The sequence below is a fragment of the Xenopus laevis genome, chromosome 9_10S (assembly GCF_017654675.1).
Source record: "Xenopus laevis strain J_2021 chromosome 9_10S, Xenopus_laevis_v10.1, whole genome shotgun sequence".
Lineage (NCBI taxonomy): Eukaryota > Metazoa > Chordata > Amphibia > Anura > Pipidae > Xenopus > Xenopus laevis.
The window spans coordinates 88,063,359-88,083,639 of NC_054388.1; the positions used below are offsets into that span (position 1 = coordinate 88,063,359).

At 41.5% G+C, this 20,281-nt stretch overlaps 1 protein-coding gene across 2 annotated transcripts in view; it reads right to left on the reverse strand.

Moving 5' to 3' along the window:
• Positions 1-721: 721 nt before the first annotated feature.
• The window catches only part of snx29.S (sorting nexin 29 S homeolog), a 327,158-nt gene continuing 307,598 nt past the window's right edge, over positions 722-20,281 (reverse strand). Inside the window, exon 21 of one of the 2 annotated variants that reach the window (XM_018239096.2) lies at positions 722-1,464. In XM_018239096.2, the coding sequence (XP_018094585.1) occupies positions 1,338-1,464 (127 nt within the window). In that variant the 3' untranslated portion in view covers positions 722-1,337. Of the gene's footprint in view, positions 1,465-13,962; positions 14,292-20,281 lie in introns of those variants that run through there. The other variant, XM_041579205.1, reaches the window with a different exon arrangement.

Sequence of the window (20,281 nt, forward strand, 5' to 3'; positions counted from 1 at the left end):
GTAAACGAGGCACTAAGCTGGTGACCCAAAGCCCATAAAAATGAGCAGTTCTGTCAGCCCAGGAATATTAAAGAGATATTGCTCTGCTGAACCACATTACATATTTAGATTGGCATATAATTGCTTCATCATAATACTGATTACAACAAATAAACAAGTAGACCAGCCCTAACATACAATACAAAATACTTGTCCTGTGAAAGAGCATGTTGTCAAATTGTCAGATACTGAAAGGATGCTAAAAACTTGATTCTACGTGGTTGGTCAGTGTCTTTGGCAGAAGCAACGATTTTATTGTTCCCATAACTCCGCAAAGTACAGACCCCTGAAAAGGAAGGAAAGAGGGCAAAGGAATAAAAGTCCTCCCATGTTAGGTTTAGTTAAGTCATGTAAACATATATAGGCATACTTATGTAATTGGTAAGGGGAGTTTAAGCCTGTTCTAAAGGAATCCCCTTTTACAGCAACTCTGTATAGCAAAGGATATGTTCTTGATCCTTCCCTCCACCTTAACCCGCACTCTCATTATGAGCAAGTGCTCCATGGTGCTAGGGGCAACTTCCACTGTTTGTAAAACAATTTGACCAATACAAAGACTATTTATGGTCAAGTTGCTTATTTATTACTAGTGTTGTTCCTTGCATATTTATTTCGTGCGAACGTTGACGTTCGCACGAAATAAATAGCAAGGGGTAACCCTGCATTTCAATTGCCTTGAGTGCATAACCATTTTGTGACGTTCCACATTGGAACATTTTTTTATGGAAATGTACTTTGGCATCCCATCATCCCTTTGTCACATGAGGCTCCAAGTTCTCTCCTCCAGTTGTGCATCCCAATTAGTAAACACATATGCAAAACATAAGGAAGCTCATATAATTACTACCTTAATGTATGTTTCAAAATAATGATGCTGTGTATTGAAAATAAATGATACAGTTTAATCCAAATAAGGTAAATGTATACATTTAGCATGACAGCCTGTAGCAGTCAAGCTGCTATAAGTTGTAGTTGCAAAGCTGACAGTTTGGAATCTCCAGTTTGGCTTGGCCAGGTTACAACAAATGCTGGAGTAAAGTCAGTGCCATCTGCATGTTATACTATTCTATATGTTTTACAACAGACTCTTTCCATCTTATATTTTAACACTGGCCTCTTTAAGGTTGCTCGTGAATATACATCTGAAGGACAAACAAAGTTATTTCATACAAAAGGGAGTCTTTTATATATATATCTCCCCATATCTTGTTTTCGAACTTTCCTTGGCATCATTATATTTATTAAAGTTCTTCTCATCCCCCAACTGATACAATTACTGAGCTGGACAAACGCAGAGGTCAAAGGTCTCCACTCTGAGGCTCCAAATTCCGCGACTCTCTTTGGTGACTGCGAGATAATTTTGGAAAACGTGAAGCCGCTTTTCGACTGCCTTTGCCGGTTTGTTCTGTTGTGCCCTGAACCTCACTGGAAGAGTAAAAAGAAAAGGGAGTATTAGTGGGATTCACATAGAGATATTAACAATACGTTAGAAGATCTCATGATATGAATGTTGCACTTGCTCAATTCTTTGCACCAGTGCATTGGGCACAGGCTACAGAAGCAATGATATCATCCAAAAAGGCAACAATAATTTGCAAAAATTGCTGTATAATGCAAGAAACCCCAGAGGGATATTTTGTTTCAAAAACGTCAGGAATCCATCTTATGGCTTTATATTCTTTTAGTGAACCTATTTCAAATTCTTCCAAGAACTGGGGTATCAGGACGGTTCCAGTTTGATCCGTAACACTGTGCACCAGAGAAATATAATCTATTGTTAATAGGACACAACACATAATTAAAGGACACAGCAATACTGATCTTGGCTGTTGGTAGGCAACGCACTTTCAACATCAAAACAAGTTGCCTCTATCATTTGGCTGAGAACATTTTTTTATGACCTGGAGAATGAGTATGAATTGAACTGATGCTCTACTTAGCAGTCGTCTAATTAAAGAGGGCTCGTTAAATGATGAAGTACATTAGCAAAGCATCCCTGCTGCTTGCTCTTAGTCTCCTTGGATTTTCATCTTACGGAACATGATTGACTTCCTTTATAAACACACTGGAAAATTACCCTTACCAATCTCATTGCTCATTCCAAGAAACCATTTTCGTGCTCAAACTATGTGTAAAGCCTCCTACTGTTCTCATAAAGGTGTTTCTGCATCTGGGATATTTCAGGGAAGAGATGTGTCAAGTTAAAAAAAAAAAAGTATAAATAACCTTATAGTATAGTATATCTAAGGGTAGAACTCCACGGGCGATTTTGGCGCAATTCGACTCACTGCGTAAAAACGCAGGTGTCAAGTCGGATGCAACAGAAATAAGGTGAGCAACAGGAACGTTGCATGGTGTCGCAGTGTTTCTTCGATGCACGCTGCGTCTGCATCCGCAAGTCGTGTCACGTCAGATGAATGCTGCAACTTCATACAACATTTCCATCCCTTACGTTATTTCTATCGCATCCGACTTGCCGCCTGTGTTTTTGCGAAGCATGTCAGATCGCGCGGCGTTCAACCATAACACTTACAATCTGTACTACTACAGGTATTATCTGGAATGTGTGGGACATGGTCATTGTCTGAAAAATTTTAAATTATTATGTGAAGCACCATGCCTTAAAACTGAAAAATTTTTAACATTGAAAAACAAAAAACATGCAGTGCAGAAAAAGTGTGCCATGGGAAAGGGTTAAACAGATGTGGCTGCTGCAAGTTTCTCTGATATGTTCTGTACCACGTGTATAGTGGTGGCAAGATCATTCCATCGGCACACAAGAGGTTATTTTATGACACTCATAAGTCATGTCTTCTTTACAGGAACAGCTCAGTGTACAAATAAAAACTGGGTAAATAAATTCCCCTAGCAACCATGTACTGGTTTGAATACAAGACTGGAATATGAATAGGAGAAGCCTGAATAGAAAGACGAGTAATAAAAAGTAGCAATGACAATACATTTGTAGCCTTATAGAGCTTTTGCCTTTTGGATGAGGTCAGTGACGCCCATTTAAAAGCTGGAAGGAGTCAGAAGAAAAATGCAAATAACTATAAAAAATAAATAATATAGATCAATTGAAAAGTTGCTTAGAATTGGTCATTCTTTATCACTAAAAGTTACCTTAAAGGTGAACCACCCCTTTAAGGATCAATTGCAAAATCACTGTACAGTTGTGTCCCATGTGGCCCCCCTTAAAGTTGCTGACTAACTCAGAGTTAGAGAACTGAAAAGCAAGTAGTGTTTTGGCTATTATGTTAGACATCCAGTCACTCCAGTCTTTACATTACATTTTTGGCTAACTAACTATATTAGATACATTTTTTTATTTTGCAAAGCCTATCTATTTACCCAGTTTTTATTTTTATACTGAACTGTTCCTTTAAAGAATTGCAGTTGCAAACTACTTTATTATAACACTTTTTAAATAGGTTTAGCTATTTTGAAAAGGCCTAAAAGGGCAAACAGATCTGTCTGTAGTCGGCAGGATACACAGGTGCCTTGAATACCATCTTAGAGATTTACTGAACCCTGCACAGCAAGTGTATTTAACTTTATCTCCATTAAGTTTGCTGGAATATACCTGCACAACTGAATTTTCTTTTACAGCTGCCTGTGTGCACATAGATTTGGAAGGGGCAGACCCCCCTCCCTCCTCCCCCCCAGCCTAGCTGCTACCCCCGGGCTAATGCCTCTAATTCTTTACTTACCCCTCGGTGCAGATTCAGGGATCGGAGTTCCGGGCAGCCATCTTCCGGGTCTTCGTGTCTTCTTCCAGTGCTTCAGCAATTTGCATCCATTTCGGCGTATGCGCAGTTGTTGCAAGCCGAGAAATTGCTCCAACTGCGCATGCGCTGCTCCGCCGGTCACAGTCTCAGATTACCGAAGACCCGGAAGATGGCTGCCGTGAACTGTGATCCCTGAATCTGCACCGAGGGGTAAGTAAAGAATTTGGGCATTAGTCCAGGGTAGCAGCTAGGCTGGGAGTGAGGAGGATCTATGTGGGGTAGGGGGTAGAGTTCTTTTTAATAAGGGGTTTGTTTCTCCTTTAAGTGTTTTTCCATTGACGTGCTGCAAATACAGTGAGTATTCGCAAAGGTGACGTAATATTGGAATAAGAATGTTTTTCACAAAAGCCTCGCTCCAGGTTGTGAATGCAGTGTTTAATTTTCCAGAGATCCAAGCCCAGTTTATTAATTGGATTACGCCATTTTGCCAAAACTACTGAAGTAGGGGGATGTTTTGGTTGATGAATTGCTTGAATAGAATAAGCTTACCAGATGATAAGAAGAATATAGAAAACCCAGCTGGAAGGCCTATGCTGATGGCATGTAATTAAAGCAAGTTTGAAATCATTTGATTCCAGCAATCTCCGATCCATGCCATTGTCTGTCATTTTATAAGAAAACCGTCACTTATTGCTGTGATTATTAATAGTTTTAGTGCTATTTTCCCCATCGCGCTCCTGCATCTGATTCCATTTTATAAAGCCACCCTATTCAGTGCACGCTTACATCTTATAGTCCAGCTTGTCAGTTTTTAAAAAATGGCTTTGTATAAGGACAGCTACAATTAGCATAACCTGAAAATAACATAAGAGGGTAAGATGAAATCTACATTGCAAGTGAGATATAGGAGTAAAACTGTCACACGTGTGCATTTGATGGTAAATTTAAAGCACCACATGAGTAAAATTGTCACCCATGTGATTCCTATGTGATTCTCTGACATGTGCTGTATTTGTCAAACATTCTATAAGCTGGAGAACTGTCATAGCTCTAAAAATGCTGCAAGGAATGTTTAATAAATCTGCTTCTCAAAAAGGTTTTATTATTTCTTTCTTATAGATTTCTGGTTTAAATGTATATTGCTTATATTTGGCCTTCAACCAATGTGTTCCTTCTGCTGCAAATAACCTACATATGATGGGGCAGATTTACTAAAGGGCGAAGTGACTAATGATTCGCCAGCTTTATCGCTTTCAGGCACTTTGTTTTACTAACGGGTGCAGGCGTAACTTCGCTGGCGAAAGAGACGCTAGCGGTCATTCGCACTCTATCGCCAGGCAAATTTTCACCTCAATCTTCTGTTACTGTTACATATTTTTAGTGGAAAAAGTTTCTAAGTCCCAAAAAACGCTGGCATCTTTTTCTTTTTTCAGAGTGACAGCCTGCAAAAGTCTTTTTTTTTGTTGTGTAACCGGTTTTCCCCATACATTTTCTAACATATGGCACATTAACTATACATTGGGCTCATGTGTAGGACAATATAATAACTTTATTGTCTTTATTAAGGTTCCCTGGACTTGTGTAATATAATGTATTTGCTGCAACATATACGTCCATTCAACTTTATAATTTCCCGATGAATGCAAATTAGCCTGAGAGAAGACCTCTAACGAAGTTGCGCTAGGCAGAATTGACCGCTAGCGCATCTTCGCTTTGATTGCTGAACGCTAGAGTAAATTCGGCACCCTGAAAGCAACTTTGCATTTTAGTAAATTACCTAAATTTACCTAAATTTCACCTGGCGAAGTGTTGCAATGGCTGCGAAGTGTTGCAATGGCTGCAAAGCCGTCGCTGGCAAATTTTCGCTGCTTAGTAAATTTACCCCATGGGGTTTATACACACAGACAAAGTAAAGTAAAAACCACTAATAAATTATGGAGGACAATTGTGGTAAAATGTTTCTCTAGTTTCTGAAAGCATTTGTACACAGTGGGACTGGTCTACCATTCATTAATATCCTTTCTAGTACTGCACTGTACTCAAGGTGAGGCCTAACCAGGGACTTACAGGCAAAATTATGTTTTTACCCGTCGAGTTAATGCGACAGAGCATTTTATTTGCTTTAGTAGCCACTGAGTGAAACTGCCTAGAATTATACAGCTTGTTATACTCAAAAATCCCCAAATCCATCTCAATTAAAGATACCCGTACACTACCATTTAGTGTATAACTTGCCTTTATGTTATTTCTACAAGTGTACTCAATCTTACACTTAACATTGAAACTCATCTACAAATACAAATACTAAGTTCCAGGACAACATTCTTTAATAGTGATAAGCAAATATTTTTTTGCCAGCCATGGATTTGGAGCAAAATTACGCATTTTTGCCAGGAAAAACCGCCCATTGACTATAATGTACTTGGGCAAAAAAGTCACCATAAGAAAAAACGCCCATTGACGTTTATGCATTTGGAGCGTGAAAAATTGTTGCACATGGAAAAAGTTTTGCTCTTAAAAAAAAAAATGTTGACGCCCACCGACTTCAATGCATTTTGCGAATTTTTGGCTCATTACTATTCCTTAATTTATCCAGCAATCTTCTGTGTGGTACGTTATTAAATGTTTTAGCAAAGTGTAGACTACAAATTACAGCAGACTAAATATTGTATATTTAACTAATTACTCTAAACCACAAAAAAAATATATTTATTAAGTGTAATAACCTTAAAGCAAAACGTCTTCATCTAAAAGCTGTTGAGTTCATCTAGAAGTCAATATGAGCTGTCCTTTGTTAAATCTTTCTTTGCCAGAGTCTCGGTTTTTGGCTCACCTCCTCATAGAATTACATTTAAATTTGTCTGGCAGGATCTGTTTCACATAAAACCATGCTGGCACTGTAATGGGCCCGAAGGCGCAGCAGTAATAGTAGTGGACCAAAGAGGAGACACAACCGGGTTCGAGGTACAAAAGGGTTTATCCAGAAGAGTAGTCAAGGTACAGGCAAAAGATCAATTCAGGCGGCAGACAATGGAGATACGAAAAACAGGCAAAGGTCAATACACGAATAATCAGAATAGAAGTCACACCCAGGAACACTAGTCAAAGGAACCTATAATTGGGCAATGAAGACAGGGGAAATGGGGTTTAAATAGTCCAAGTCTTGGCGCCAAAATATTGACGCGCTGGCGTCAGACGCTGACGCGGTGGCATCAGACGCTGACGCCAGCGTCCCCACGCTGACGTCCTGACGCCGGCGCCCGATTCTGACGCCGGCGTCCGTTCCGTCGCCGGCGACCAATCCTAGATGGAGAAGGCGCTGATGTCACAGGAAAGCGCCCGGCAGGAGCCATGTGGTGGAGCAGAAGGTTGCCATCTTGGACGCCATCTTGGGTGAGAGTTGAAGTTTCCATTACAGTACCCCCTTCCCTAGGGGGGGCCTCAGGACCACCGGGACCAGGACGAGAAGGAAACTGTTTGTGGAACCTGCGGACAAGGATGGGAGCATGAACGTCAGAGTTCTTTACCCAGGAGCACTCCTCAGGACCGAAACCCTTCCATTCAATGAGATATTGGAGAGTACCCCTGGAAATGCGGGAATCCAAGATTCGATTGACTTCGAACTCCAAAGAATCATTGACGACAACAGGAGCTGTGGAAGAAGAAGAGGGAGAGGAGACTGCAGGTTTAAGAAGAGACACATGAAACACATTAGGGATCCTCATTTCGGGTGGAAGAAGAAGACGGACAGCCACAGGATTGATGACCTCGATGATGGGAAAGGGACCGATGAACTTGGGACCAAGTTTAGGAGAGGGAATCTTGAGACGAATATTACGAGTAGACAACAAAACTTTGTCACCAAGAGAGTATGTTGGAGAAGCAATCCTCTTTTTATCGGCAAATTTCTTCTGGGAAGAAGCACTCTTTTCCAAATTAGCGGCAGTAGCCTGCCAGATGGCCATCATATGAGCTGCTTGATCATTGGCGGCAGGCACGTTGGTGAGTAGGAGGTCCTGAGGAAATGCCAAAGGGTTTAAACCAAAAACACAGAAAAAAGGAGACTTCTGGGAAGAAGAATGCAGGGAATTGTTGTGGGCAAATTCCGCCCATGGAAGAAGGTCTGACCAGTCATCCTGACACAGGGACACGTGACAACGTAGGAACTGTTCCAATGCTTGGTTGACACGTTCGGCGGCCCCATTGGATTGAGGATGGTAAGCGGAAGAAAATTGAAGAGAAATGTTCAAAGCTTTACACAGAGACCTCCAAAATTTAGACACAAACTGAGGACCACGATCAGACACAATTTCAGCAGGAAAACCATGGAGACGAAAAATATGTTTAATGAAGAGTTCAGAAAGTTCCGGGGCAGATGGCAGTTTGCGGAGGGGAGTGAAATGAGCCATCTTACTAAATCTGTCAATCACCACCCAGATGACAGTGTGGCCGGAAGAATTTGGAAGATCGACAATAAAGTCCATGGAAATATGAGTCCAAGGTCTAGAAGGAATGGGTAGAGGCAACAAAAAACCCTTAGGGGGGGAATGTCCAGACTTAGAAACGGCACAGGTGGAACATGATGAAACAAAGTCTTTAACGTCTTTCCTTAAAGATGGCCACCAGACCAAACGAGACAAAAGTTCGGTAGTCTTTTTAATCCCAGGATGACCAGCCTGTTTAGAATTGTGGGAGTGGGACAAGATGGCAGGACGAAACTCTGGAGGAACAAAAGCTAAACCCAGGGGAGTCTCTTCAGGAGCAGAAGCTTGAGCGGAGAGTAACTGAGAAGCGCAGGAAGGAAACAAAGCTGCGATGATCTTGGAGGAAGGAACAACAGGTTCAGGATCTTTGGAGCAAGAGTCTTCAGGAATAAAGCTTCTGGATAATGCGTCGGCCTTCCTGTTCCTGGACCCAGGGCGAAAAGTAATAACAAAATTAAAACGAGAAAAGAAAAGTGCCCACCTGGCTTGCCGGGGATTGAGGCGTTTGAGAGACTGGATAAATTCGAGATTTTTGTGGTCAGTAAAGATCGTTACCGGGACCGAAGAGCCCTCTAATAAGTGTCTCCACTCTTCCAGGGCCAGCTTAACAGCAAGAAGCTCCCGGTTGCCAACGTCATAGTTCTGTTCGGGGGAAGAAAATTTTTTGGAAAAGAAGGCACATGGATGAAGTTTACCGTCAGAAGAAGATCTCTGGGATAACACTGCACCAGCACCGACGTCCGAGGCATCCACTTCGATGAAAAAGGGTTGAAGAGGTTCGGGGTGTCTAAGGACTGGAGCGGAGGAGAATGCTTCTTTGAGAGATTTGAAGGCTTCCAAAGCTTGAGGGGGCCAGTGCTGAGGTTTGTTTCCACCACGGATCAGGGCAAGAATTGGAGAAAGTCTGGAAGAGAAGTTTTTAATGAACTGTCTATAGTAATTGGCAAAGCCAACAAACCTTTGAACAGCTTTAACACTGGTAGGAAGAGGCCAGTCCAGGATTGCAGAGACCTTGGCCGGATCCATCTTGAAGCCTAGGGAAGAAATAATGTACCCAAGAAAAGGAATAGAAGAGACTTCAAAGGTGCACTTTTCCAACTTGGCGTAAAGGTTGTTTTTCCTCAGTCTGGATAGTACTTCACGTACTTGGCTGCGATGTTCCTGGAGGTTTTTAGAAAAAATAAGAATATCATCCAAATAGACGACCACACACTGCCCCAATAAATCTCGAAAAATGTCATTAACGAATTCCTGGAAGACCGCAGGGGCATTGCAGAGACCAAAAGGCATGACTAGGTACTCATAATGACCATCACGAGTATTAAAAGCGGTCTTCCATTCGTCCCCTTCACGAATCCGAATGAGGTTATAGGCCCCACGAAGATCCAATTTAGTGAAGAGACTGGCACCCCTAAGTTGATCGAACAGTTCAGAAATGAGAGGAAGAGGGTACCTGTTTTTAATGGTGATCTTGTTAAGTCCTCTGTAATCAATGCAGGGCCGCAAACTACCATCTTTCTTTTCAACAAAGAAGAACCCCGCTCCTGCAGGGGAGATGGAAGGACGAATAAATCCTTTCTGCAGATTCTCCTGGATATAGGATTTCATTGCAGAAGTCTCCGAGGGAGAAAGTGGATAGGTGCGGCCGCGAGGAGGCATGGAGCCGGATAAAAGTTCAATTGGACAGTCGTATGGACGATGAGGTGGAAGGTTTTCGGCAGAATTTTTATTAAAGACATCGGCAAATGCTTGATATACGGAGGGAAGAGAAGAATTTGAAGACACAGAAGAAATTTTGACGACAGGAGCAGCAGGTAAACAGTTCCGTACACAAAATGGACTCCACCTGGAAACTTGAGTAGAGGACCAATCGATAACAGGATTGTGGAGACATAACCAAGGTAGACCTAAAACAACCGGAGTGGAGGGGCAATCAATAAGAAGAAAAGACAGTCTTTCCAGATGCAAAGAGCCCACCTTGAAAGAGAGTTCTTGAGTGGACTGTGAGATGGTCGCAGAAGATAAGGGCCGATCATCGATTGCCAGGACTCGAAGCGGAATCGCCAAGGATTGGAGAGGAATGGAGTGGGTTGCAGCGAACACACGGTCCATAAAATTTCCTGCGGCACCGGAATCAAGAAAGGCCTGAGAAGAGATCTCTTTGGAACCAAACTGGATCTGCACTGGGAGGAGGAAACGTTGAGCAGAAGAATGGGGAGAGCGACAAATCCCACCCAGGTAAGTCTCCCCAAACTTACCTAGGCTTTGGCGTTTCCCGGCTTCACTGGGCATTCCAAAGCAAAGTGAGCTTTGCCCCCGCAATAGAGACATAACCCCGCCGCCCTTCTCCGATTCTTCTCCTGTTCGGAAAGACGGGCCCGTCCGATCTGCATCGGTTCCTCTGCTGGTAATGAAGAGGAAGAAGCAGACGTCGCGGGGGTTGGAGAGGACGAGGTGTAAGCAGGGTCGTAGAGTAACGGTCTCTGGAAGCGGGGAGCCAGGATAGGCTGAAATCGGGAACTTCTTTTAGAGCGTTCACGGTCTAATTCGACCTGGAATTCTCGCTGGCGAGTATCCACTTTCACTGCCAAAGCGACCAGGTCCTCCCATCTGGGGGGAATTTCACGGGACACCAGATCATTCTTAATCCGCATGGCTAGACCATTGTAAAAGGCAGCATGGTAACCGTCGTTGTTCCAAGAAGTCTCCGCCACCAGGGTGCGAAATTCAATGGCATACTCGGAGACAGAGCGAACACCTTGCTGCAGTTGAAAAAGCCTAGCGGAGGATGCAGTGGCACGACCTGGAGCATCAAACACGGTGCGAAGCTCTTGGACAAACGCCCTGGCGTTGTCAATCAGCGGATCCTCCTTTTCCCAAAAGGGTGATGCCCACTCCAAAGCTTTTCCCTGCAGACGAGTGATTATATAACCCACCTTTGCACGTTCAGAAACGAACTGACCAGGAAGCAGGGCAAACTGAATCTCGCATTGGTTAATAAAGCCTCTGCACGCTTCAGGATCACCACTGAAGAGAGGTGGAGCAGGAATACGAGGCTCAGAAACCTGGAGCGGAATAGGTATGGCCGGAGCAGGCACAACCGGCGGAACCACGGGAGACAGAGCAGTCAACTTCTCCAGAATCGCCTCGAGGGCCTGGCCAAAATGGGATTGTTGAGCTTCATAAGTCTTCATACGAGAAGCCAACCCACGAATAGCCCCTCCGACATCAAGAGGTGCTTGGGCCTCCTCCGAAGGGTCCATGGCCCAATTATACTGTAATGGGCCCGAAGGCGCAGCAGTAATAGTAGTGGACCAAAGAGGAGACACAACCGGGTTCGAGGTACAAAAGGGTTTATCCAGAAGAGTAGTCAAGGTACAGGCAAAAGATCAATTCAGGCGGCAGACAATGGAGATACGAAAAACAGGCAAAGGTCAATACACGAAGAATCAGAATAGAAGTCACACCCAGGAACACTAGTCAAAGGAACCTATAATTGGGCAATGAAGACAGGGGAAATGGGGTTTAAATAGTCCAAGTCTTGGCGCCAAAATATTGACGCGCTGGCGTCAGACGCTGACGCGGTGGCGTCAGACGCTGACGCCAGCGTCCCCACGCTGACGTCCTGACGCCGGCGCCCGATTCTGACGCCGGCGTCCGTTCCGTCGCCGGCGACCAATCCTAGATGGAGAAGGCGCTGATGTCACAGGAAAGCGCCCGGCAGGAGCCATGTGGTGGAGCAGAAGGTTGCCATCTTGGACGCCATCTTGGGTGAGAGTTGAAGTTTCCATTACAGGCACTAACTTATAGCATTGTGATTTACAATGTATGCATGCAACTTCCTACCACTGATGTCAGACTAACAGGCCTATAGTTTTAAGGCTGAGAATGGGATCCAATTTAAAATAGTACCACCAAATTAGTAATTCACCAATCACTTTGGACTATGCCAGACCTCAATAAATTCTGAAAAATTAAGTAAAACGGTTTGACACTCACAGAGCTGCGTTTGCTACCCTGGTAAGAATACCATCCAGTTCTCGAGCTTTGTTTACCATTTCATAATCTAGTCTCTTCTAAATTTCCTCATAAATCACGCATTCATCAACACTTATATGATTAGAACTGGGTCTATTAAAAAGTAATTTACATGTAGAGAAAATCTACATGTTACTGATACAAAGATTCCATGATCTACTGTTTGACAGTTGCAAGCTGAGAAGCATTGGTGCCTTGGAGTGCCGATGTCTGAATATAGTTTATATACTGTCCCGATGATTAGTGGATTCCTCCAGGCACTGCAATTTCTTCATATACTCCAACATATAAGCAGGTTAATTGGCTCCTGTTAAAATGTACCCCTGTGTATGTGATAGGGTCCTTACATTGTAAACTCTACTGGGACAGGGGCAGATGGGAATTATGTTTAATCTCTTTAATGTGCTGTCGATGTGGGTGAGGGGGGAAGGAAGTACATTTTTAATTGTTGGTATTTAAACCGAATGTTTGATTCCATATTAGGAAAAAATAACATTTATTATAATTATATATGTGGGTTAAGATGTGCAACACGTAGGTCAGTCATTTGATAATCAGGGCTTTACAGGTTTTCACAATATGGTTGGATTTAAGAGGGATAGTAAAGCAGATTTTGTCAGAAAATAATTTTTTAAAGTGCCAAGAACACAAAGTATTCATCTTTCTTTTTTCACTTTATATACTAAGTGTTCCCGTTATTGCTGTGCTCTTTATCCAGCTTCTCCATTTATTCCAGTGAACTAAGCAAAAGTGGCACATCCTTTCCCATCACCATTATTTTTCTCATTCGTGATTCCAGGATACTCAAGTGAATGCGGCTCTTATAGTTTCTGGCATTTGGGTTGATTTTGATGTAGGATATGGTTGTGTTGTCATCTGTTATTAGTAAAAATAAATGTCGTATGTCATGAGACTCAAAACAAAATCAGCAAAGGAACCGGTACAATTAGTTTATTGAAATAACAATACTGTGGCATCTTAATCATTAATTCTTTATTATGCGGTCACCAAAAACCAATTGTATTGTATTTTACAGAAAATTTTCTATTCTTCCTTGAGGTTGTTTTGTATTACACCTAATATGCATTAAAAAGCTGTATGAGAAACTCAATGGGCTGCCCCCCATTATAATAATATATTAATAGACTTCCAGCTATGTAATACACTGCATTATCCTCTACTGTAGAATATAAAGCAAAGGTGTTGTTTGTTTCGAAATACTTAGGGGGAACTCCACACAAACATAACTTTAGCTTTTTGAAAATAAACATATATGATTTTTAATGATATGGAACAGTTCCCTAAGCCTAGCCCCCTACTCTCCTGCTGATCTATCTGACTACTTTGCTGAGCTGGCTGACTACTGTTACTTTGTATCAGCAGCCATCTGTCCTCAGCCTGCATCCTCCAAACCCCACAATTCCCTGCACACGTGACTTCAATAAGGAAAGGAACATCCCAGTGCAATGCATTGTGGGTTATTTAGTTCCTGCATGTTGTCTGTAAGCTGTGAAGTAGTTGTTATAATTTGTAACATCAGTGTTTCGTCCCTTCTTCCCTGCCAGGATTTCAAATGATGCAGAAAGAGAAGAACTGTTAAATGGCTGGATCTCAGCTTAGAAAATGCCATTTATTCATCTTTTTTGAAGAAACGGGTAACTGTGATGGGTATATTAGGGGTTTCTGTGTTATGTAGGCCTCTTTATCAAATTTTGGTTTGGAAGCAGGACTTCCCCTTTAAACACATGCTGGAACTGGTAAATACCTGTAATTCTACAAGCACAATCATGACAGACAGCTACAGTATAGCAGCAGTTGGGCATGCCACAGATGAACTACTGGTGCAAGTAAATCAATTTACAAGCATTTGTATTCAGCTCGGGACATCCAGGCCAAAAGCTTTAGAAATCAAAACAGCAATTACTGGAATGAGATGTTCCCTCACAGCATGGATTCTGATCCTCACTGGCACGGGCGAGGAATACAGTTTGGGCTGTCAAATCTGGAGATAGACACGGAGGAGAGTTTCAAATTATGGGTTAACCATACAGGTTTATATGTGCAAATCTTTTGCTTCTGGGAAGAGGTGGGCTGTAACTGTGGTTCAGACAACATGCTTAGTACTTGGATTACGCCTTCATCACTAAGGGGCCCATTTACTAATTAAATTGCATTTTTTCCCACGAATCTCGAAAAATTCATGGTTTTCCTATATTTTGATATGATGATATTGATTTAGTGTTAAAACAACAAAAACCTCTAACGAAAAACTTTTTCCAAGTAAAAGTTGTTGAGGCCCTATAGGTCAATGGGAGCTGTGCTGATCTTACTGGACCACTTTTAATCAATTCAGACTTTTATAGGTTTTCAGATTTTTTTTTTTTGTTAGGAATAGTACGAAAACCTAAAATTTGTAGAGATGTTTGAAGTATTTGTATTTTTTAGCACATCATTCAGCCCTTCTCCAGTTCATGCTTGAGTTGACTTGTGGATTCAAAAACCACTAAAATCCGCCCTATAATAAATAAGCCTCCACGGTTACCCGTGGCACAGCCTGCACCAAGACCTGACACCGTTAAGTTACGTTACTGGTAACACAAGTGATTGTCAAGTGATTTACTTACAGGCTTATGGGTGGCAGCTTTGGGTGCTTGGCTCCTTCCACGTTTAAAGGACGTTTTTAGGAATGTATTGATATTGCTACTTTTTATTACTCATCTTTCCATTCTGGTCCTCTTCTAATCATAACCCAGTCTCTTATTAAAATGAATGCAAGGTTGCAAGGGTAATTTGGACCCTAGCAACCAGGTTGCAGAAATGACAGCTGCTGAATGAAAAACTAAATAATTCAAAAACCACAAATAATAAAAAATTAAAAACAATCGCAAATTGTCTCAGAATATGACTCTCTACATCTCTAAAAGTTAACTCAAAGGTGAACAACCTCTTTAAGGCATAGTGCCAGGCATGGTTACATTTATTAACATCCCTAAATGAAAGCATAAACATTATCATTCTTGTACTGTACTTCTGGTAAATTCCACCTTAACAAAATACAGGTTTATATGTGCAAATCTTTTGCTTCTGGGAAGAGGTGGGCTGTAACTGTGGTTCAGAGAGAGCGGGTGCAACACAGTAAGAAAAGCTTATTACCCTGACTGCAGACCTACAGGTATTATGAGCACAACCGTTGTAGGAACATATCCATTCCATTTCAGTAAGACAAACGTAGAATTTACTGCCATAATCGATTATTTGCTTGCCATTCTTGTTTTTGATTTACAGATACCTACTGAGAATCTACACGTGTCACAAAAGAACCATTAGCAATCCAGCAGAATTAGAAGGCAGGAGAACAACTGATAAAGAGATAAAAGACAAGAGGAGATACAACCATGGGAACCTCAGAAGCATCATTTCTGAATCATTTTTGAACCAACTATTGAACACAGAATTTGTAATTAAAGCAATTTAATTCAGAAACACTTGCCTCAAGGTTTATAATTATATATTTTTTTTCTTTTTTATTTAATCTGGTCTCATATGTATCTTGTCCTATATCACTAGCAAACGTAGCCCACAATATTTCCTTTCACTTCATATTTGTGCCATTCCTCTTTTATTCATCTTGGTTAGTTTATGATGTCTTATGCTACTCTACGGATAATGTTTAAATTTTATTTAACAATAACATTATTTAAATCCAAAAATTTCTCTAGCAAATTCACATATATTCACAGATGTTTGCCATCCCTGTCCCCTCCATTTTATTTGCTCAAAGGCCCGGACCTTGGTGGCCTTTCCACAAATCAGGGCCTGCAATGTTTCCTTGACATTTCTCTATATAACTCAGTCTGAAGGCCTACAGCACCTTCCCCATGTTGCTACCCACTTTGATATCTAATTTCACCTGAACAGTTACTTTAACACAATCACTTCTGGTCACTGATCTGCTGAAAGACTCACATCAACTCATTTCAGGAGCATCTGAGCATGGCTGTACTTATCATATAACCATCTGACAGTTAGTGCTGCTGTTTGATAAGTTATTAAGAATTTTAAGATATGATTGTTTATTGGGAGAGCTCGGGTTAAATATCAGGCTCTAATTCCTGATTTTACTAATTCTGTAAAACATGCTTCTACTGCTTTCAATGTAAAACAATTATATTAACAACGCTGTTGGGTTTTCGTGTGTTATAGAGATTTGATTGCAATTGGCTGCCTGCAGGTAAATGGTGCTAGTTTTGTTAAAGAAAACTGACTGCTGCCAAAATGAATTTCAAAAAATGCTTCTAGGAGAAAAAGAAACAGATGTCCTTTTTAGCCAAATAGTCAAGAAAAACAAAAGAAAACCAGTCATGTTCTGAACCTGAGACATTTTTACTAAATCCAAAGGATGAAAGATTCATGGAAAATACGCCTAAGCAGGAGAGTTAATAAAATCTTTTGTTAAACGTTGTGTAACCACTGAAATCCATAGATTTCTCCAGCAAATAAACACATTTTCCATGACAGTTCTCTATATAATTCACCTGAAGGGCTACAATCACACCTTCCGTGTGTCACTACCCACTGTTATGAACAAAAAGTGCAGAAGGTCACCCAAACCCATTAGAAAATGTGCCGGAAGATATTATATCATAATAAATGCAAAGGCCTCTTTTGTAATTGGGAGTAAACGGTTTCCCATTGTGGTTAACAGACAGAGCACTGTACAACAGGCATCAAACTGGACCTTTTTAACAAAATATGAAGCTTATGAAGTAGAGCAGATGAATGCTAGAGGTCCTTAATGCCACCAATCAGCAGAAACAGAGACACCCAGGTTACATGTAAGCAGTTCTGTACAGTGAGTCATTCTCAATATGTAATGTCTGCAAGGACTGCTTACCCTAGTGGTCTAGTGGCTGGCAGGGCGCCCGCCGCATGCTTCCTTGTCCTCTGAGTGCCGCTTCTCCTATGGCACTTCCGGGTTTTACGCGTCGGCGTGACGATGTCATTGCGCATTGGCGCGTTATTCAAAGGGTATTTAAAGGGATTTTTGGAGGTAGTTGCCTGTTGTTAGGTCTAACTTGTTTAGCTCCTTGGTGTTTATTCCTTGTGAATACTGTTTGATTATACTGATATTGACCCTTGTCTGCCTGCTGACTATTCTGAACTCTCCAATCTGACCCTTGCCTGCCTGCTGACTATTCTACGCTCTCCATTCCTGATCCTAGCCTGTCTGACCATTCATTGTACTCTGCCAGTACCAACCCAGTCTGTCTGACTATCCTTGTACGCTGCTTGTGCTGTGCCAGTCTGCCTGAGCATGCTTTCTGGCCTGTCTTCTGAGCTGTATTGCCTTCCATACAATATCCTTGGAAAAAAGGACTGTGCCCCTTTGCGCATCCAGGACCCTTTGCTTGACTCCTGCTAGCGGCATCCAATTAGCAGAGGGCTCCTCCTGAAGTGAAAGGTGCTTGTTAAAGGCAGAAGCAAGAGCTGAGACCAGGGAGCCTAGCACTGGTTCTGGATTTAGGATGCCAAACGTCACACAATAGGACTGATGCCTAGAGAAGGGTGAATTAGACTATAGTCTTTCCATACATTACCCCTTATTTCTCATTCAAAGAGCAGTTCTGTCCAAGTCTGACAGCACTCTGTGCCTTGGGTGGAATAAAAAATAGTGGTGCAGAGCAATGAGCCTGTGGGTGTAAGGCACCCCTGTATTCACTGCGTGCCACGGGCCATTTTGCAAGCTGTACCTGCCGACACTCCCTAACTTGCATGTTTGAATGATACAGGGAGACTGGTAAAGGGGACCAATGTGTCACCCCCATATGAATACAGTGCTGCCAAATGTAGGCAAGCCCTGCATTCATTAGGGGAACACTCATCTCTGTTCCAAACCATAACAGCAACAGGTAAGTCAGCAGTCTCTATACAGCCTCCTGTAGCTCAGCCAAGAGAAGCACTGCCCAATTATGTCAAGATCCCTGGTTGTATGTAGAATAGGTCCTGATACCTTCATATAAATACTGTAGGATGAAGACAGGAACTTAATAAGTCTCTCCAAATCAGGCTCATTAAAGTCTTCAGAAAAATCTAACATAATAACAAACACATTAGGAAAAGTATAACATAGGCTATAATTCTGATATTTTCCAAAACTTGTTTATTGTTATACATTAACGAGCAAGCGCAAATACACGGGCCGTCAGAGAATTTTGCCTCTCTATGCATTGAATGGCAATAGCCTGGATCTGCCCTAAAACTGAGTGCAACACTGGGGGGCCACCATTTAACTCATATAAGATTGTATAGGACAGCGGTGATCCAAATGGACTCCAGTTTGGATGTGGTACAGTACAGTAATAGATGTTTATGTTCCTCACTCAGCCAAACAGCTTGGTAGAGCATCAGAATTATAATATTTGTTTGTGAAATGCAGTAGATCAAATAATTATCCGACAAGTTAGACAGCACTAGAGTAGGATATATCCTCATTATGTACAATGCCATTAGAGATGTGCCAAAACTAGGCTAAGTGCCAAAGGGGGCGACTAGTGTTTGATTGCATATTTTTTATTTAACAGTACAACTGGCTGACTGTTCTGATATTATGAAATCATTTTTATTCATAAATGTATTTCCCTGTTGATCTGCTTGGAAGAGAACTTTGGCCAAACAGGCATCTCCAGACCAGCAGGATTTCAATTTAAAAGTATCCTCTGGCCAGGGAAATGTTTATTATTCAGAGACTCACTATGTGTAAGAGGCACAGACAGCTTGTCTTTCATAACACAGTCATATATTAAAGCATTGCTTTCCAGCTCATTTTTATGAGACATTCTCTTTCTGTAAATATTGTGTTCCTGTGGTGCAAGCACTGAACATGGCCACTTCTTCAATTGTATCTCTCGTCTGAAAAATGAAATGAAAAGTTTGCTGACACCTCCACAGGACTATACAAAAAAAATCTCCCTTATTGACATGATACTATTGTTCTGACTAGTGATGGACGAATTTATTTGCCAGGCAAGAATTCGCAGTGAATTCCCGCAATTTCGCCACCAGCGAATACATTTGCGAAACCGCCGTGAAAATTCGCCAGGGAAAATTCGCCGGCGTCAAAAACGAGACACTGGCGCCGTTTCACAAATTTTCGTCGTTTCGCGAATTTTGCTGGAAATTCGCTAATTTTTCTGTGAAGCGAAACGCCCCAAATTCGCCCATCACTAGTTCTGACTGAACATATTACCATGTGTATATGTATGTGTATGTGCTTATGTGTATTATATATTATATGTAGTGATGAGTGAATCTGTCCCGTTTTGCTTCACAGAAGAATTTGCGAAATGAGAAAAATCGTGAAAAATTAAATTAAAGTCTATGGGCGACATTTTTGTTGCGCTGTTGCTTTTGTAGCAAAATACATCAGAGTCTATGGGTGACTTTTTTGTCTACCGCATATTTTTTTCACACTTCACACGTGAAACTGGCGACATGGCAATGGCAGGTAGAACAATGAAAAGATTGGTAGCAGTTGGTAACTGCCCAGGTGAAAATCTGGCCAGTGTTGATAAATGACCCCAAAAATGTATGTTTTAACTTCTTTATTTTCCTATAAAAAACAGCAATATGGATAAAGAAAAAGCTTTGTTTTAATCAATGTGTACAGGTATGGAAAATATTATGCAGCATGGTTGGGTCCATGGGTCTTTCCATAATGTTGAGCTCCATGCTTTCATGCCACTAGAAACATTTAATTATTAAAAACTTGAAAGGATTTATTTGCCATTAAAGGATAAGTAAACCTTAAAAAATTAATGTAAAATTGTCTAGGGTGGTTAAATATTAAAATTGTTATTAACTGCTAGCGATAATAATGAATTCTGTAACAATGTTACCTTCTGCTCTGTTCCAGTAACTTTAAGGTCAAAGGGATATATCTTCAGAAAAAACTGAGACACATGTTCTGATGTTGCTCTGCTCAGGAAAGCGATC